The 20,442-nt window shown below is 46.7% G+C and overlaps 1 protein-coding gene and 1 long non-coding RNA gene across 2 annotated transcripts; both read right to left on the minus strand.

The window, feature by feature from the left end:
* Positions 1-3,188: 3,188 nt before the first annotated feature.
* Positions 3,189-5,941, minus strand: LOC135822858 (uncharacterized). Its single transcript, XR_010554562.1, has 3 exons — positions 5,795-5,941; positions 5,387-5,616; positions 3,189-3,524 (listed from the first exon to the last, which is right to left on the minus strand). It is a non-coding gene; the product is annotated as an uncharacterized LOC135822858 (long non-coding RNA).
* A 940-nt stretch (positions 5,942-6,881) lies between these two features.
* Positions 6,882-19,974, minus strand: LOC135823966 (uncharacterized). Its single transcript, XM_065336844.1, has 6 exons — positions 19,489-19,974; positions 18,794-18,922; positions 16,818-16,963; positions 14,910-14,929; positions 12,088-12,145; positions 6,882-8,532 (listed from the first exon to the last, which is right to left on the minus strand). The coding sequence occupies exons 2-6, from the start codon at positions 18,849-18,851 to the stop codon at positions 8,287-8,289; spliced, it is 528 nt and encodes a 175-aa protein (XP_065192916.1). The 5' UTR covers positions 18,852-18,922; positions 19,489-19,974; the 3' UTR covers positions 6,882-8,286.
* Between the last annotated feature and the right edge of the window lie 468 nt (positions 19,975-20,442).

The raw sequence follows: 20,442 nt of genomic DNA on the forward strand, positions 1-20,442 counted from the left end.
AGCGGCTCCACATCTTCCACGCTGAATGCTTTTGTGCGATTGCACTACTACATGCCGGTGTCCACCACCTGGGATCAGAAGCTCTGGTCACAAGTTCCTTGTGAGGAATAAACCGGTGCATACCATCATGTATTCTAGACGATATACTAGCCCATGCGGTGTTAGGATCATCGCTGGCAGTGGTCACAGCTAGCCAGTCTGTGGAGCGGTAAAACGCTAAAACGAGATATCGACGGGTAGTCCGCAAAACTCCGCTTACATGTACATTATGCATGATACGAAGCCATGACCTTTGGATTTTACTGGCAGCCATGACCTTTGGATTTTACTGGCAAGCATGACCTTTGGATTTTACTGGCAAGCATGACCTTTGGATTTTACTGGCAGCCATGACCTTTGGATTTTACTGGCAGCCATGACCTTTGGATTTTACTGGCAGCCATAGCTCTACAGGCTATAATCTTATTGCCAACTCCCATCGTATGCGGCACTACTTGATCCAGTGGATATTACTCGGAGAATTATTAGGAATTTAGGAGGCATAGTTGATGTTCGGTCATGATGGAAGGGGAGGTGGAGCTGCGGGAAAAATGAGCTGATTATCTGCAGGATGAGGTTGACATGTTGGCGATGAAAAAATTGATTACAAAAGAAATCAAGTAATGAATAGAAGAAGTAATGTATAGAAAAGAACAAGGGCCAAGGAACTACAAGTTTAATACGCCATACTGTCCACTAACACCACCAGTTACTAAACACCGTCAGTCACTGTTGTGTAATGTTATCGCATGAACTGATTGATTAGTAACTGGTGGTGGACATATTATGGCGTAACTTGTAGTTCCTTGGTCCTTTTATAATTTTAATTTATTTTATCCTTGGCTCTCCATCCAAGAAGACTTATTTTAATTTAATGTTTCTCTTTTCTATACTGATCTTCAGCATGCATGGACACATTGGTATGGGGACAAAGTTACTAGTACTCATGTTTTTTACTGTACTTATGGCCACTTGCAAGTACGAAAACGCAATTTCCCGAACCTAGAGGCTCCATAAGTACAACAAAGTGAATACTTATATAAGTAGCCCTTTCCCAAAGATGCCATAATTTTTCGCAACTTCTGCTTTTCGCACCCGTGCCAAAACAGGTGCTAGTTGCTGAAATCGCATCTATATTTTCAGAAAAAGCTCAAAAGTGGCTAATATTGCAACTTAATTAAAATTGCAGAGTTCTCGTGCGAAAACCACCAAAAAAAGGAGCAGAAGTAGCAAAAGTGCAGCGACAGCAAACTTGTGCACCCCTTCCTGCTGTGAACCACCACTTTACACAATGCCAGTAGCCTGTTGCATGTAATCTACATCATTCCAGTGCACGGAAAAAAGTCGCGATTTCTTCCTAAACAACGAAAAGTTGCGAAAAAAAGTAGCGAGCATCTTTGGGAAAGGGCTACTTGTAAGTATCCCCACATCCCCAAAGAATAATGAGGATTTTGCGCGTATAATACGAGCATCCATGAAAGCATAACTCCATGATTTCGCGAGCGTGATCCGCCAGAGACTAACGCTAACATATTCAATGGTAATGATTTGCGCGGGCGTTAGCTCAAATTATGCACATAGATAATGCGTCATAACAGGTAGTATGCAAGGGTTATGGGATAGCTTTGGGATGGCTTTGGGATAGCTTTGGGATAGCTTTGGGATAGCTTTGCTATGCCAGAAATGCACAATACGGCTTGAAAGCGGTATGTCATGACAGCCCAGAGTCAGGACAAAGCGGACTTTTGGATCCATTATGGTCCAGTTTTGTATGGATGGATGAGACGTTTGTGTATTTCCCTTCATACTCATAGCATAAAAAGTGGTACTTCCACTGCTACAGTCCATTTCAAAACTATAGACGCGTAGGGTTTTGAAATATTTCAAATTTGGCTGGAGCTTTTTGAGAATAGTTTTCGGAATATTGCTCAGGACCGCTCCACAATTACTCTCATGTAGTTTCTAAACGATTGGATAACAGACACCAATTTAGAAAAATTTATGCACAAAGTGATCACAGATTTTATGTGGTATAGATGCTGGCATAACGGTTTTTGCCTAGGTACGCGTCTATAGTTTTGAAAAGGACTGTAGTCACTGGACTGGGCCCTCCAGGTCAGGGAACCACTTCTGAAAAGTTCTGATACAGAAAAATATCACCTACAACGTACAGTCAGACCTCGCATAACCGCAAACCTCCGTTTCCACAAAAAATATCCGGATAGGCGAGAGAACCGGATGATCGAACACACACACACACTGTATGTACGCATGGCATATGCTGTAAATCGGTAACCAGCGATTTTCTTGCGGATTGCGAGGGATCCAGACAGAAGAGGACCGGATAAGCGAGGTCTTACTGCACATGTACGTTGTACATGTGAGTGCGACACGAGGGGTCCACCCGGCACATCCCGTACTTCACCATGGGCAGAGTGGATCCAAAAGTCGTTATGGCAGGAAATTCCTCGATTTTTGCTCCCCTTCAGTTCTACATGTACATGTAGATCAGGGAGTCGTAAAATACAGTACATGTAAAACCTTTCAAGGCGACCACTCGGATAAGGCGACCAACTGTCCAAGGGGACCACTACCACCAGGACCAAGGGTTGTTGATTTCAGTCAATGGCCCTGGATAAGGAGACCACCTTTGCCGACATTCAAGACCAAGGCCTACCATCACCTCCGCCAGACCAATTGGCTATGGGCCACTGAAGTCCACCAGCACTGAGAATAACCGGTTGTCTCTATTATTATCATTTTCTGTCTCTCTCTCTCTCTCTCTCTCACTCTTCCTCTCCTGGGAAGCTCCTCATGCTCATTCTCCCTTTCTCTGTCCATTTCCCCTTCCTGATGCGTAGACCAATTGTTGAACCCGAGACCACTAGGTCGGGGGAGGTTGACCTACCTCATCGGCACGCATGCCACGCTCCTCTGTGTTGTCAAAGTTCGCTTGTCCACTTTTGTCTACCTCCCCTTTTATGTTGCTGGCCAGTGCTTTCTAGTAAAAAAAAAAAAAAAAAAAAAAAAAAAAACACAGCGACCACATTTCATATTTTCAGAAAAAAACTCCAAAGGTTGCTAACATCGCAGCTTAAAATTGGAGAGTTCTTGTGCAAAAAAACACCAAGAATTTACCGACATTCAAGACCAAGGCCTACCATCACCTCCGCCAGACCAATTGGCTATGGGCCACTGAAGTCCACCAGCACTGAGAATAACCGGTTGTCTCTATTATTATCATTTTCTGTCTCTCTCTCTCTCTCTCTCTCACTCTTCCTCTCCTGGGAAGCTCCTCATGCTCATTCTCCCTTTCTCTGTCCATTTCCCCTTCCTGATGCGTAGACCAATTGTTGAACCCGAGACCACTAGGTCGGGGGAGGTTGACCTACCTCATCGGCACGCATGCCACGCTCCTCTGTGTTGTCAAAGTTCGCTTGTCCACTTTTGTCTACCTCCCCTTTTATGTTGCTGGCCAGTGCTTTCTAGTAAAAAAAAAAAAAAAAAAAAAAAAAAAAAAAAAAACACAGCGACCACATTTCGGAAGGTCCCTTGAGCAGTCGCCTTAGACAGCTTTCACTGCAGTGTCTTATGACTCCCTGATGTACACGCATATCCCTGACCCTACATCCACACGAAGCATACCGGAAAATGAGAGAGTGCACGTCTACGAAAAGCAGGACTCTCTTCATTGCACACGGTCAGCTTTCTGGATAACGACATTCGTGCTGGTTCAGGAATTTACTTGCTATTCGCAGGGTAAAACTTACAGCCTGTTTGGGCGTGTTCCTGTCTAACGAGTAGCCCTTTCCCAAAGAAACTCGCCACTCTCTTCGCAACTTTTCGCTGTTTAGGAAGAAATCGCAACTTTCGCAACTTTCTTCATTTTCGCGAACTATTACTTAATTTTCCCGCCACCTTGACCCCATGGCATGGGGTCAAAAGGTCAAGTCACAGACTACAGGTCGGACAAATGCACACTCGCCCATTCCTCGCCTGCCTTCAGACTCATTTCAGAGAAACAGTAGATCAACGGTAGTTACGATAATGTGCATTCCCTTTTCCGTGCACTGGAATGATGTACAATCATGTACATGTAGGATACACGCAACTGGCTAGTGGCACTGTGTAAAGTGGTGGTTCACAGCAGGAAGGGGGTGTACGAGTTTGCTGTCGCTGCACTTCTCCTATTTCTGCTCCTTTTCTTGGTGTTTTTTTGCACAAGAACTCTCCAATTTTAAGCTGCGATGTTAGCAACCTTTGGAGTTTTTTTCTGAAAATATGAATGCGATTTCAGCAACTTGCACTTGTTTTGGCACGGTTGCGAAAAGCATAAGCTGCAAAAAATTATGGCATCTTTGGGAAAAGGGCTACACTCGAGTTGAACCTTTGAACCTTTCAGTTGAACCATAGTGTGAAAGGTGTAGGCTGCGGTGATCAGGTGATCAGGTGACTGGGGTACGCATAAGCATGTGCATGCTTGTTCAACCATGTTCGATTGGGAATAATTCCGAACGCTGCATCGCAGCCTTCTCGGACCAAAACCAGTCGACTCAGCTTCCAAAAGACTACAACATATGGGCCAATCGCGTTCATCCGTGCTTTTATAAGAACGAAATGGCGCTTCTAGTGACATTTTGCACACAAATCCCCATCTACAATAGTCACCCAGTTTTGGTGGAGTGACGAGTTCGATTGGGAATAAAGGAGAAAGGGAGCATCTCAGCTTCCTCGGACCAAGACCATTCGACTCAGCACCCCAAAGACTAAAACTGGTGAAAATTTAATTTCAGGCTTAACTTCCCCTTTAACACAACTCCTTCAAAGTTACGAATCATCGGAAAACAACAACGTTGAGGGTCGTGCAGTCAGATGCATGTGCAGCAGCGTGGGGCTCCATCCAGCGACCAGTCATTAGAGAGGTTCCGCACTACGTAAAGTTGAGCAACTTTACGTTAGTAGGCAGGAAAAACCCGTAAATTCGCGAGTTTGCACTCCGCTTACAGAAAGTTGTCTGCGTAGAGTACGTAGATAGGGCTCTGATAACGTAGGTGCTCCGTAAGTGGCATGGGGTACAACATTTATGACTCTCTCCTCGGGTCGATCCGGTCGTACACTGCCGCGTTCGGAGTTGCCAAGGGCAGCTACGTGATTTGAAAACTCCGTATGGCGTAACACAGATCCGCATGCAGTTTACGTAAGACCTTCCGTAGATCGACTACGTTTTGCTAATATAATTACGTTTTGCGGAACCTCTCTGGTCTAGTGTCTACAATTGTAGTCTCCATTCGCAGGTAAGTACGAGTAGAGTATAGTAGATCTACACAACGAGGTTACATTAACTTACAATGCTTAGGCTACCTGTTTCCCACATGTCCCCTTCTCCCAGCTCAGGAAGGGACGCACTCACGCAGCTGCTGGACTTGAATCTTGATGGCAGCTGCCACATTGTCATCGAAACTGGTCGAATCACGAGCCGGCCGCGGTTAGCTTCTCCGTCAGCCCTGAAGTCAGTGATGAATAGGGTGTGGTTCTCTTTCGGTGCGCAAGAGTGCTCGCTAATTTCGTTTGTTCATTCTGGAGAAGAACAGAGCATGCATGCAGTCCATGTTGGCCGAGAGTTGTGATGTGAGAACTACATGTAACGTTAGTATTATCAATACGAGCGATAGAGAAGCAAAAACTAAGACTTTTTTTTTCTCGGTCATAATTCAAGAACGGAAAAGAGGAAGAAATTCACGGAACGGCAACTCACTGGTTTATCTGAAGAGCATTCGTGATTGGGGCAGCTTGAATATATCGTTGTCACCGTCGCTCCTCTTACAAAAAGCTGACAGTGGACGAACATTCTGCAGTACTTCTTCTCATGATGCTGCTCGCAGGCATAGAATGAGCTCGAAGACTTCGCTGCAGCAGCTGAGCTGTATATACGTATACGTACGGACGTCACCGTAGAACAACGGTGGTAAAAAGATACACCAGCCTCGCGAAATCAAAATACCGGTAATGGCGATAGCCAGCAATGCAGAGATAGGAGCCTCTCAGAGTGGAGAAAACTCAGACACGACTCACTGCTGAAAGTTCTTGCAAAGCAGAAAAAGTGTCCCATCTCCGCACTGACAAAAGTGAGAGCCGCCAACAACTAAAAAAAGTTGTAACTACCGGTAACTAATTACTTGCTCCCGTCAGCATGGTCAGTGAGTTAGCGCCTGTTGCCTCGTCGATGGTATCGGCCTGGCCGCGCCATGCATCAACAAGGCGCCATTCACTCGCAGGGTGTGACTTTTACCACCGCAAAGGACCAAGGACCACTACTATCCAGGTCAAAATAGTAGGGGGTGGGCGCCGGGCATGGGAAACAGTTACCCTATATATCCCATTTTTCCACTTTCCAATAATTATTGTTTTGCCACGCCAAATGCAACGTATACGGGGTGAATCCCTGACTTCACCCCAGACAAATGTGCCTTTATGAACCATCTATGCAAGAAAAACACGAAAATCGGAAAGTGAGTAGGGGGGCGGCAATTTTTCACAGGGGGGTGCGCAAACAGAGTAGGGGGGCGCTGCGCCCCTACTTTGGCTAGAACCCTGCTATCCCGCACTTGGCTCAATGCCATTCTTCTCACAGATCACACAGGAGAGAGAGAGAGAGAGAGAGAGAGAGAGAGAGAGAGAGAGAGAGAGAGAGAGAGAGAGAGAGAGAGAGAGAGAGAGAGAGAGAGAGAGAGAGAGAGAGAGAGATCAATACGCTCAACCACACACACATCACACCACATGCAGGCGCACACACACATCACATGCAGGCGCAACACAGTCCAGCACACATAGCCAACGGGTGCTGAGGTGACCAAAGACAGAAAGAGCAGTGATTACACTGAGGTACGAGACTTAGTATTGAATGAAAAGCAACTAATAATAGGATTACATGTAGGCACATCGGACCAGTCAGTAGTATAAACAGAATTCTCATAATAGGAATCCGGACAAGCAGGACACAACAATCAATGGGCCACCATACCGCACAAGACAACAAAGCGACAAAAAACGAGAAATTTGAAGCGGGTAATGTACAACGATCAGCATCTCTGTGAGTTGCAGTAACGAAGGCAATGAGCACGATTGCAGCCATTACAATCAACTGAAGTGGGCCAGAGCACAAGAACAACAGCAAACAGCAACAACAAGAAAATATAAAACCAGCAGGTTCTTGATTTCGTACGAGACAAGAGCTGTTGGCGTGGAAGCAACGGTAGCTTAGTGGAACACTGACTCAAAAACGGAACATCCGGCTGAGCGACAGAACACGCATAAGAATAGCGCACCGTAGAAAGGATACAATAGAGGCAATTTCCAAAAAAAATAGAATTCAAAAGCGAGAAACACCAAGAAATGCGCACGGGGCGAAGACCGGCGCATATTTGGAACTCAAGACAAGAGCCATTGGACTTGGACAGATAGGAGTAGAGGAAACAGCATGGCAGTAATGTCGGCCCTATTCGTGTGCTAGGTGTCGCAATACGGCGCACTACAGCAGCTACAACTATTACTACCGCTACTACACAGCACAGCAGAGCCTATAGGAGTGGGCGCGTGGCGGTAGCGTAAGGAGCAATACGAAAGCCTAGACAGGAACGGTAAAGCCTAGACAACGGAGAAATGGCAACAGGCGCTGGACGTTGGTGGGCTACGGCTAACGCACACCATGGCAAGGAAACGGAAAAAAGTGCATTCGGAATATAGTGGCACATACTACTGAGTCACATCCAGTGAGGAGCTTGGTAGAAGCGCTTGCCGTCAGGAGAAAGACAAGGCCGACAAGATGCGTGTTGGTAAGAAGGAGGGAATAGACACCATTCAGGCAGAACTGCTAGCGACGAATAGTGTTAGCTGGTACAACTGCTGTTGAGGCGTGCAGCACAGGATCAACATGTCACGCTCCATGTTGACAACAGCAACAATTTGGTGGTATTCGAGTAAGAGAGAGATAGAGTGAGAGAGAGAGAGAGAGAGAGAGAGAGAGAGAGAGAGAGAGAGAGAGAGAGAGAGAGAGTTTTCAGCAGGAGGGAAGACAAAAATCAGTTTGCATGTAATCAAATATCTTAGTGTATCTACAGCGGGGCTGCTGGCAGTCATCATCAAGGACAAGGGGGAATATGAGCAGCGACCTTGCGAGGTGACTCACCCGACAGTGGCATAAAATAGAAAAAAGGAAAATTTTAAAAATGTCATCTCTTCCATAGACTTCTAGCTAGCTTCGGCAGCAGATTCCGGTGCTTTCGCTTCTGCTTCCTCTCCATCACCATTTCTCGTCACTGCTGCTGTTGCAGTACCATTTTCTGCAGCTACTTCTGCGTTTGCTTGACTGGCACTGACGTCAACATTATCGTTCTCTGTTCTTTGAGCTTCCTCCGATAATACACCTTGCTGATGGCAATTTGCACCTGCTGATGCATCGCCCTCACCGTCTTCCTCATCCTCGGGCACAACACCCTGAGAGGAACACAGTCATATCGCGCGCGCGCACGCGCACACACACACACAATGGCCATTGGCAAAGCAATGACACTGTACTGTACAAGCAATGCTAACGTTAGACAGAGCAACTGGTGCCAGGGATACAACTAGGGGTGAAACGGTTACATGTTTTTTCGTGTTTGGGCACCCTAATGCCAGGATAGTTTTACACGGTTCGGGTATCGGTTCAATGCACTCTTTTCTCCTGACCGACAAAATGCGTTTGTGACAACTATTTTTTAGAAAACATTTTTACGGCCAAGAAGTGAGACATGAGAGAGTCCATGGGCGAAGAAGATAATACCTAGGAGAACCATTTGGAAGAGTGGTGACCGTAAGAGTAGACTTGACTTCAGTAGACTTGACGAGTACATGTATTTGTACGAGAATGAGATTTTTCGAGTTTCGGTTCGAAATTTGACGGAACGGGTACCCGATTCTTTTCAGATTGCGGCTCCAAAACCGGCTCCTTACCCGAACCGTTTCACCCCTAGTTACAACACATTACAGCTTGGCAGGCCGACCTATTAAACATAACTACTTTAGCATAGTACCAAGAGTAGATAAACAAGAGTGTGCAACTCCGGGATGGGTTGGCCCGCGGCGGAATTTTTTGTTGACGTAATCTTTTCGACGATGCACGCGCTGCGAGCCTTATGGAAAGTTTTGCCTCGTGCACTTGGCCGGGCTTTACATTACAAAGTCGGTGCCCAGCACGTGCTCTCACACTGCTCTGGGGCAAAATGCGCGTTCTTCTGAAAAAAGGTGACGTCAACAAAAAATTCCGCTGCAGGCGGAGATATGTGCAGAAGAGATCCGGAGTTGCACACTCTTGTTTATCTACTCTTGATAGTACCAAGAGTACATAACCCCCCAAGAGTGTGCAACTCCCACATACCCTGCTGTCCCGACGGAATTTCAAGTTGACGTCATTTTTATGATGCACTGCGCACTGTACACGGATTATCAGACGAATCCGTAACCTGTGGTGGACCAAAGCCCATCTGATCCTGCACAAATTATTGCAAAGAAAAACGTGTGATGCGTTGACACCCGTACACATGTTGCAAATCACTGGTGCAAGGAGCATTGCATCATAAAATAATGACGTCAACTTGAAATTCTGTCGGGAAAGCAGGGTATATGAGAGTTGCACACTCTTGGGGGGTTATGTACTCTTGATAGTACCAAGAGTATAATTAGGCCAAAACAAAAAATAGGCTTGTTTCCGGTCGGCAACCCCTCAAAAAGGAACTCGGTCGGCCGGAATGAAACTTTTTTTGGATACTTTTTTTGGTTCCTCAATCGTTGTGGTATTGATGGACAAGAGCACCTACACAATGTACATTGTGCATATATCATGGCAAGGGTCAATGTCAAAGTTGACTGACTCACTGTTCTTGTACAGCATGTGGTGTATTCCTGTTTTCGTACATCCTGAGAAATCAAGCAAACAGCTCGAGTCCTTCCAGCTTCGTTATTCTAGCTCGTATCGGCCCCGGAGGTTTTCGAGCCGACAGCTGAGAATCTCTGCTACCTTGTAGGTGTTTCGATTGTGGAATTCGGTTGAGATTTGACTGAGTTGTGACTCGTTGAGTGCACTTGCACACATGGCATTGCCACCATTTGTATACATTTGGGACCAAAAAAAGTCTCAGAATATGGGAAAAATTGGCCCGGTCGGGCGACCGGAAACAAGGTCATTATTTGTTTTGGCCTTATGATCTCCCAAGAGTGTGCAAATCTGCATACGGGGTCTCCGACGGCGAAAACTCACATCACGTGTCTCAGGAACGTTCGTACAAGCAAAGGATAGCGTGCGCGCAATCCAAATATCTGCCATGATCATGCCGCAGATTAGCATATGCGCAATGAGTTTCTGTCAGAGATTGCTTGCTTTTTTTATTCATCCGCTGCTCGCTAAAAACGGGTTGTAAATGTACAACTGCAACACTACACCAAGTGCTGTGAGCTCTCGCCGTCGGCGTACCCCATAGAAAGGATATCAGGAGTTACACACTCTTGGGAGCTTATAATCTTGATAGTACTGCACCACACAGCACACACGGTTACTTGCACACATACCTGCTCACTGTTAGAGACTGTTCATGTGGGTAACTAGCTATTGACCCAGTCCAAACCGTAGAGTATGCAGAGATGCTGCTCCCACAAGGTGCATGCCAGTAGCAATATTGCCTACACAAACACAGCTTTCCGACCTGGGCAATATTCTTGCTGTCCTTGACTCAAACATGAACGTCATCCAGACAGCCAACAGTGCTCGTGTGTGGTACGTGGATACATGTACTTGATGGTACGGGTGTCGTCGGGTAGTCTGAAGAGGGCCTAAGGTACAAACAGCCTATAAGTCACATTTACATAGAACTTTCCAAGACTATTACAAGAATCTGACGGGAAAACTAGAAAGCTGCCCAATCCTTTCAGGGAGGATGCGGACCCTTGTACAAGGCAACTTTCCTGCATTTATGGTACTTTCACCAGGCAGTCGTACAAGGGTACAAACTTTGTACGCTTGCTTGCTGCTTAAACGAATCTCCTTGCGCGCCGGCCACAGGGCCTAGGGTCAACGGTTACCTGTATGTTGCATGTAAAATGTAGTCTGAATTCAGTCTTGGAAAAAAGGTGCCTTTTAGGGTTTATGTGATGTTGCACTGGATGTTCTATGTACTGTAGTGGACATGGAAATCCAGTCGATTGACCGGGGCCGGCGCCCTCAGCGCGTACAGAATGCTGCGTGCAGGGCACATGTTGATCCAATGCAACTAGTGCGCTGCAGTGCATAAAATGCATGTGTGTACCGCTTATCCACGGCTGCATGGCCGGCACCCTGGGCGTGCGACCGGATTTCCATATCCACAACAGTACGTAGTCTGTAGAGGGCCTCGCTGTGCACTTTTCTTTGTGGCACAAGTGCACACTCACTGTACAAATGCCGTGTAACAATCCCGCTCGTGCAATGCCGTGTAACAGTGTGCACGTGACTATGTCAAAAAATACCCGACAGGGTACCCGTGCTACCCGGATAGAAATACGCGAACTCGTTACCCGATCAAACCCCTGCCCGTTGCAGCCCCGCTTGATTGCCATGTCAGCACGTTACAGAAAATCAACGAATTTTGACAGCAAGCTCAGTTCATCTAATTTCAGGCTGATGTTCCATAAATAAACTCTGCGGTTCGTGCGAGACTCAGTCAGACTGAACTTTCCCTACCCGCAAGAACGCCGTCACCCTCAAGGACAAAGGCGCAGATGCAGCTCCTACGCCAGTGGGAGGTGACTAGATCAGCCCCATGACAAAGTGCAAGTTTAGTGAAACCCTGCCGAGTTCACGCGGCCACAGACTCGCAGTGCATGCCTCGTATGGTTTGACTCATGATCTCCAGAAAAGGTGACGTCAACAAAAAAATTCCGCTGTGGGCCAAACCATCCAGAGTTGCACACGCTTCTTTATATACTCTTGGTGTGACACACAGACACGCACCAACACACATACTGACAGTTCGAGCATACCTTCTCAATTTTTTCATCGAGCATCTTGAAGAATTCTAATTGTGATGATGTCACAGCCCTGAACAATGAACAAAGGAAAGAACAAACACCATATTAACCTTTTGAGGACCATAGCACGGATACCGTAAAGTCGCGGATAAAAGCCGGGTTTGCATACAAGCACATCGCGGATAGAAGCCTGAAAATCAAACGGGTCAAATGCATATAACTATTATAAGCCTGTCGCGCGTAGAAGCCTGGCTTCTATGCAAGCGCGGATCGGGTAGGCCAAGAGTGCATGCGCTATGTACAGTGCATAGTAAAACTGCCGCCATACCGGTAGTCAGTGGTAGATCTACGTGTGTCGCGCGTAGAAGCCTGGCTTCTATGCAAGCCCGGATCGGCTGATGTGCATACAAGCCTGGCCAAAATATCAGTGGTGCATATAAGCATGTTTTGCATACAAGCCTGGTTTGCATTGAAGCCTGATGCAGAAAGCGGCTTATGTGCTTATAAGCCCGGCTTTTATCCGCGACTTTACGGTATATCCGTACCAGTGTACAGTGCATACTTTTCAAAACGCAACCTGGCGTAACTCGACCGTACCTTGACCAAATCGGACAATCAAAACGTCTATCAACATTAGAATTGTCTCAGCTATCGGCTCGAAAAAAGCCGAAGGCGATCCGAGGTCGGAGACCGGAGTTATGAGACTCGAACTAAATTCGCTCAGCACAGCAACTCGGACGCATGCATTTCGAACTCGTTTTTGGGGGTTTCCCCGGACTCGCGGCCCACGCAGCCACAGATAGTTCACGTCATCGTAAAGGCATGTTATTCAGCTCTCATCAACGATACATTGCTGGCTATCGCTGTGTTCCTCTGGCCAAGAGCTTTCCAGAAAGCTCAAGATCACCAAAGTTACGACCAGATAAGTAACTGCAGGGCGCGAAATAACGGTCGGACATCGGACAATTTCCGACCGTTTACGGTCAGTTTCCGGATGTTTTGTACACATTCGGACAAAGTGTCCGCACACTTTTTTTACAAAGTACAAAAAAGAAAAGGCACGTCAATCCTTTGTCTCATAGTCGCTAGTGATGTCGTCTGGCAAGAGGAAGCCAAGCACGGCTGACTCCGGGTGCTCAGCTTGGAAAGAAGCCCAGAGCAGTCAAGACGACCACTTGTTACAAGTGGGTTGCTGAGTATGATAGGGAGCTTTCAATTTACTTCTGTTTGGCTGAGCTATGAGTATGAGCGCAATCCCTCAGATCGTAGCGTTGTCGAAAATTTGAAGTGTAAGATGTGTTCCCGTTTTGCTGATAAAATTCGCAGTATCAAGAATTTTTCTGACTCCTTCGTCGTTGGCTCAAGGCACCTGAAAACATCAGCCTACAAAGATCATGCTGCTTCTGAAATGCATCGCCGTGCCATGGCATTGTTTGGCAAGGAGCTTAGTTGAAGTGGTGTCGAGTGGCGACTCGAGTGTTCCTTGATCTTGTTGCGATGGCTGCGGACGCCAGAGCTGTTCGCAGAGCACACGCGGCAGTCATTGTGTACAGCTAGCTCGAGCCTGGTGGGGAGTGGATGCTGAAGTAGCCGCTGAAGTTCAGAGTGAGGATGAGACGTTCTTTGGTTCCGACATCGATGTCGACAGCGAGGCGGAATCACAGCCATCATCTCCTGCTGCGTTGCGGCTCAAGGTGGTCGATGACTCGTCAGAGTCGGAAGATGAGGAGTCATCACCTGAGATAAATTCTGAGTCTGGGGCTAGTGACGGCAGCGACGTCGTGTCGTCAGCTGCGCAGGAAGAAATGGAAGACATTGCGGAACGACTCCACGCAGGATGCAGCTGCAAATAAGTCGATCATGTCCCCGCACTCTTCCGCTATTCTTTGTCATTCTAGCTGCTTACTGCACTATTTCAAAGGTATTTAGGCTGCCTACCCACCTTAGAATGCTGAATATTTATTGTACACATACATCGTATACATACATTGCACCAATTTGGAGTACACCTTGTATATTGGTGTATACACCCCTTTTGAATCGGAATTTTGAACTTTTTCTTGGCTAAGGTCCTTCAGTAGATGTGTTTCAACAAATTCCTAACCAAAAAGGAATTTTGAGAAAGTTGACCCTAAGGGCTGTTTTCGCTGGTTGAGGCCCACATACCCATTCGACCACTACATATAAATGATGTGCATCACACATAGCAAAAGCTGAAACTTGGGTCAACTTCTGCGACGGTGGCCCGCGACTGCATGCGACAGGCATTTTCTTTGTCGCATCGCAGAAAGGGATGTTGTGAATCGCCATTTAATGCACAGGTCCAGCTTGGAGTGTAGGGTTCTCTATATCAAATCGGGAGAGAACCTCCACACTAAAGGCTGGTCATGCGCAATAAGTATTAAACATGCAGAGTCGAAAGCTACATATACAGAGAGAGAGAGAGAGAGAGAGAGAGAGAGAGAGAGAGAGAGAGAGAGAGAGAGAGAGAGAGAGAGAGAGAGAGAGAGAGAGAGAGAGAGAGAGAGAGAAAGAAAGAGAGAGGAAAGAGAAAGAGAGAGCCAGAGAGTGAGTGTGTATGTGTATGTGTGTGTGAGAGAGAGAGAGAGAGAGAGAGAGAGAGAGAGAGAGAGAGAGAGAGAGAGAGAGAGAGAGAGAGAGAGAGAGAGAGAGAGAGAGAGAGAGAGAGAGAGAGAGAGAGAGAGAGAGAGACACACACACACACACACACACACACAGACAGAGACAACACAGAGAGACTGACAGACAGAGACAGAGAGAGATTTACTAGAAGCAAATTAACAGCACTGGGCCCCAAAAAGGTTTAAACTTACACGGCCTGTTTGCGAGGATCCTGCACACGGTCAAAGCGCAAAGGGAATATTCCATGAGAAAACAAGAGAAGAACAACCATTAGTGGATGCTAATCAGAACAAGAAACTTATCCAGTTAAGTATCAGATGAATATGATGAGGGCAACGAAAAAGTATTCTGATTTAATTTTGCAAGGTTTATTTTACAATCAGTGAGAGTGATTTTTCCGCAACCGCAAGAACGCTACCACCCTCAAGGACAAAGGTGCAGGTGCAGCTCCTTGTGCAGTGGGAGGTGAATAAATTACACCCATCACAAAGCAGTCAACGACCGAAAATTCCATTCTCAACACCCAGGTTATCCGTGTGCCGGACCACAACTTTCCAATCAACTGTGTGTCACAGCATGGTTGGAAAAAACCTTTCGCTCCCAAGCAGGACTTGAAACTGGTACTCTGCTTCTCTGGCATGGTCTTAGAGTAGATGTGAAACGAATATACCGGATATTCGTTTGGCTTGTCACATTCGACCGGATATTTTTCATGGCAAAGATTCGTTACTTCACATAGAATGCAGTGCGTGCACGCCAAGTATAATACAGTGCAGTGCGTACAACCCGCCCTGCGACTTCGTACTGCAGTGGACCCACAACACATGTGTGCACATACCGGTCTGCCAATGTTGCACAATATATGAACTTTGCAGTAGCCTTATGTAGCAGTACATTTTACGTGGCACTACCATTCCCCATGCCTAATATCAAGAGTATATAAGCTCCCAAGAGTGTGTAACTGCTGATACCTTCTCTATGGGGTTCAGCGGCGGCGAAAACTCGCATCACGTGGTGTAGTGCCCTAGTTGTATATTGCCCGTGCCCGTTTTTAGCGAGCAGCGGAGTAATAAAAAAGCACCCTCTGACAGAAACTCAACGCGCGTATGCGACTTGCCAGCATGATCATGGCAGATATTCAGATTGCGCGCACACTATCCTTAACCCTTTAAGAGCCACAGGAAAATTTCAAAATTCTGCATTTTTTCGTGTTCCTTGGATGATAGCTTCAGTTCTACACACACAATCCTCACAATCTAGGGCCTCCTGGAAAGGTCTCCGCGAAAAGAAGATGACGGGGTCGATCATGATAGCCAGTACACCGTCTATCCAGCGCTAGATCGCAGCGACAGTACGAAAAATGCCCCAAATAGGTCCAATTGCGTCCCGCTCCAGATATTTCATTTTACTCGATTGTGGAGTTCCAATTTTTTCGCTGTGCACTCTTGACAATATCAACAGAGAAATCCGTGCAAATTCGAGTAAACCAGCGTGACGAAAAGTCTCAAAATTCTCAATACTAAAGTCGCACTGCGCGCTTTTGAAATTGCTGCGATCGCGGCTCAACTTACGAGTGATTTATCTCAGGGACTGTTGCTCGCAGCGCTTCGCGGATTGTTTCTCCCGACAGGTGAGAGTTTTCTCTTCGCCCTGGATATTTCGATCACTGTATTTGAGCGAGATTGGACTGAGATACGATTTTTTGAAGTTTTGCATTCAAGTATGGGGCGGCTCTTAAAGGGTTAACGTGCCTGAGACATGGGATGTGAGCTTTCGCTGTGTTAACGAAAGAATATTCGGCAACTGGGTTTTGATAATCGTTTCACCATTATCTTAGACCATCCTGCTATGAATGAATGCTACAAGGTTGAAGTACAAACCCTCCACAACAAGCATCATGTTATCGCCCCCAAGTGACAATCCCAGCAGAAACGTTGCAATGCAGAATTCCACTCCCGCCTAATACAAAGCCCACACCGATGCTTGAAGGTGGCAGTGAGGAGGCAGTGTGGCACTGACAACAGTCCATACTGTCGATTGTCCCACGCCGCACAGACAAACACAAGATAGAGCACACTTGCAGCAGCTAATAAACTCACCAGAATCTCCCGGTGTGGTGCAGGTGGCAACGTGCTGCCTTCGACTGACTTTCGGCGCGGCTGCTGCTGAAGTACTGGTCGATTGTCGACGGGAACTTCGACACCATCCGGACCCACAGTCATTTCTGGACCGGCTTGAAAGGAGCCTGAGTACAAGAACGTCAGTAAGATCATAACAGAGAAAGTCAGAAAGAATAGCACACTATCAACGAACACACTAGCTACAATAAGCTACACCATACAGATAGGATAAAAACAGCTGATATGACTTGACTATGATTATGGAAACATTTCGACTTCGTTGATGCTTGGTGATGACTGCAGAGCTAATTCGATTTATTGTTATTGTAAAATGACTTGCATCGGAATAAATGTCCTTCAAGTATCAGTGTAGACATCTCAGTTTGAGACACAATGACTCTCTATCGACAGGTTTCGGGACAAGCCACATCGCATACAACCGTTGTACAAGCCATACGAGTTGAGATCAGTACGCAACCACATGAACACCAGAGGCCAGCAATGGTAGCTCATGTTTCTACAGTACTCGGTTGCATGAAAGAGTCCATAACCCCTAGAGCATGCACCTGTACATCTCTTTCGTTATGTACTTTTGCTTGGACACAACTTTCTGCAACAGAACATTGCCCTGAAAAACGGGTGTTGCAAAAGGTTGCATGTGGCTTGGCAATCTATCTACTGTAAGCCAATAAATATTCGGCGCATATTTATTTTCGGCCTGGTCATGTTTGGCCGAAAATTTGCTGCGACCGAAATTTTGTTTTGCAATGTTCAGTGTGACAGTGTAGACAGGCGGTAGCAGTACAGGCCGAACATTAAATTTTGATACGGCCAAAATGGGTTTTAGCCCTGGGAGGCCGAAAATTAGTAGACTTGCAGTATGTGCTATCCAAACACACACGCACACACACACAAACACACGTGCACGTACAAACACACACATGCGCGCACGCACACACACAAACGCACGCACAGGAGCCGATCTCGATGCAGAAAACAGCTACAGATTTCCTATTTTGGCACTTCTACGCTATGCTAATTAGACAATAGCAAACAATATGATTGGGGAGTCCTGTTGCTGCCTCTGTTACCATTGTGCAACTGCAATGGCATAGTGATTTTCAGTAGCAGTGGGGCAGGTGAGATACAGGCACTCAGCGGAAATGCACCTGACACAATTCCGGACTAGTGCTCACACGCTCAAGCAGAGGCGTACACACGCCACTGATACTAGCTATCCATATCGACTCCACACATCCCGTACTGGAGTGCGTATGCTATTGTTGAGTATCAACAGACTACACAGATATTGGTAGTATTTGGCAAGCAGTGAACGGCAAAACCATCACCCTGTGGTGCACTGGGAGTCCTAGAGTGGGGCACTTGATGGAGAAAGTGGCCCGGCTGCTTCTCCCAACACAGTGGAGAACAGATGCCACCAGCTTCAGGATAAAGTCAGAAGATGATGACAGTAGCTGCAGCAGCAGACCAGGTCATCTGTTGCACTACTATGGCTAGATGTACTAGTACTACCCAAATGCACTGCCTGCCCAATACTGCCTATTTAGATTACGAGTACTAGTACAGTAGGTAGAGGTCGCCAGGAAATAATTAGGAAAAAAAGGATGTACTGTACTAAGCTAAGGTAGCAATTAGTACTAATACATGATACATAGTGCAAGGTGCAAGGGTGGCTCAGACTGATACTGTATGTACCGGTAGTCGATGTGTGCCTTGTTTACTCGATTCTCATGCTCTCTCTGCTGAAGTTCGTCATTACTTGTTTCAAAAGTTCGCACCAGTTTAGTCTGTGTAGCCCAGGGCTTCGTTCGACAAACATGCACAAAACAAACACTCGTAATCGTCGTATAGCAGAGATGGCACAATAACGCACTGCAGTTGACTAGGGCCACAAGAGTTTCATACCAAACGTATGACATTCAATGCTGACTTACTTTTTCTGGTATTTCCTCGTTGTTGCTCACTGCCGGCCTTGGAAACACACTGGCCCATTCCCTTGGATCGTTTAGCTGACCTGCTTTGGCTCCAGGAGCCGATCAGCTTTTTCCACAGCGACTCAATGGCTGTGCACAAGTGAAGAGAAGCAAACACAAGTACATGTACCAACAAATAAAATTAGAAGACGAATCAACACACATTTCGAGTTCAGTGGAGTTGTCTTGAATACAACAAACTAGCTGCTTCGACAAATCGCCTGGCACCAAATGACACGTGAAGCAAGAATAGATCGGAAGAGACGTGTAAATGAAAACGGTGACAAGTCATCATAACCAGTATTCCCTCTCATTGACAAAAATGAAATCCACCTTGGACAGGCTAGAAAGCAGCCCAGAGTGTCGCGGAGATCACCAGCGATGGTTTGCTTTTGGAATACACAGCCCAGCCTCTGGCAGGCAGCAATTACTAGTTCCTCATCTGCACAACTTCAACGAATCTCGTGACTTTTCCTTCACAAGAACTGCACCACAAACAAAGGTGACATTTTCACTGAGTACAGTTTCGTACAACAAACGGGAATGCAAAAGAGCACACGAATATGCAACACTGGCGATCTGCCAGAGGGTTTCACATTGGACCATCAACGATCCATGTACATCTTAACTACACTCACACACGCTCCTCTGCTCACCTCTAATGTAGCTTCCGACCAAACGTCCTGGTAGCAGCACCGACGTGCTGGACTGGCTTTATCCAGAAATTCAAGCTCGGAAAGAGCCTGCGCCCAGAGATATACTACCAGCAACCAGCCAGCGCTGTTGAAATCACTGCTCCAAATAATTACTATCGTCAAGTCAACTTGTTTCCATATGACAAGAAGAACAAGAGTCACTCAACAAATCCACAAGATCAAACAAATGGGAGAAGCTCTGTTGCTGAAAGGATGCCTGCAAATGCGATGGGCATTGAGGGACAAGCTCCCAAACAGACTACTAGTACTACTGAGTCCTCCTCCACCGCGCTTGAGCCACGGGTCTTGGAGTTCCCTTCTCCCTGTAGGCTGCAGCTACACTGGAAACTAGTGACTGGTTTGCACTGAGCAAGCCGACATCAGCTCGTCGGATGGACAGGCGCTCTCCTTGCTGCACTGCCCTCCATAGAAATTTTGCTTGTCGCTTTTTTGTCTTGTGTGTGTGTGTGTGTGTGTGTGTGTGTGTGCATGTGTACGTCTGTGTGTGCGCCGCCCCGTAATTTTTGGCGTCACCAGTGCAGTGAGTTACCACCATCTACCGGTATGCTCACTGACTGACATGCAGTGCAAGTGCAGTGGTGCCATTGTGAGCTGTTTCAGTGATTGCAGTGGCAAGCATAGACCGCCAGTACAGTGCCAGTGGCATGTGCACTGCACACACACACCCGTGACCCCAGCCAGGCCCACACACACGTCGACACACACTGCCACAGTGCAGTGCCAGTCACTGGACTCATCCTGACCTTGCTGCTTGCAGCTTGCGCCTGTACAAAAAAGGCATGGCACAGAGAGTCCACCACGGGAATCTACTCAATGGATTTCCTGTCCCTCCAGGAAATCGCGATTCCACGGATGCAACAAATTTCGCGATTTTCGCCCAAACCCGCGATTTTC

This window comes from Sycon ciliatum, chromosome 8, assembly GCF_964019385.1.
Source record: "Sycon ciliatum chromosome 8, ocSycCili1.1, whole genome shotgun sequence".
NCBI lineage: Eukaryota > Metazoa > Porifera > Calcarea > Leucosolenida > Sycettidae > Sycon > Sycon ciliatum.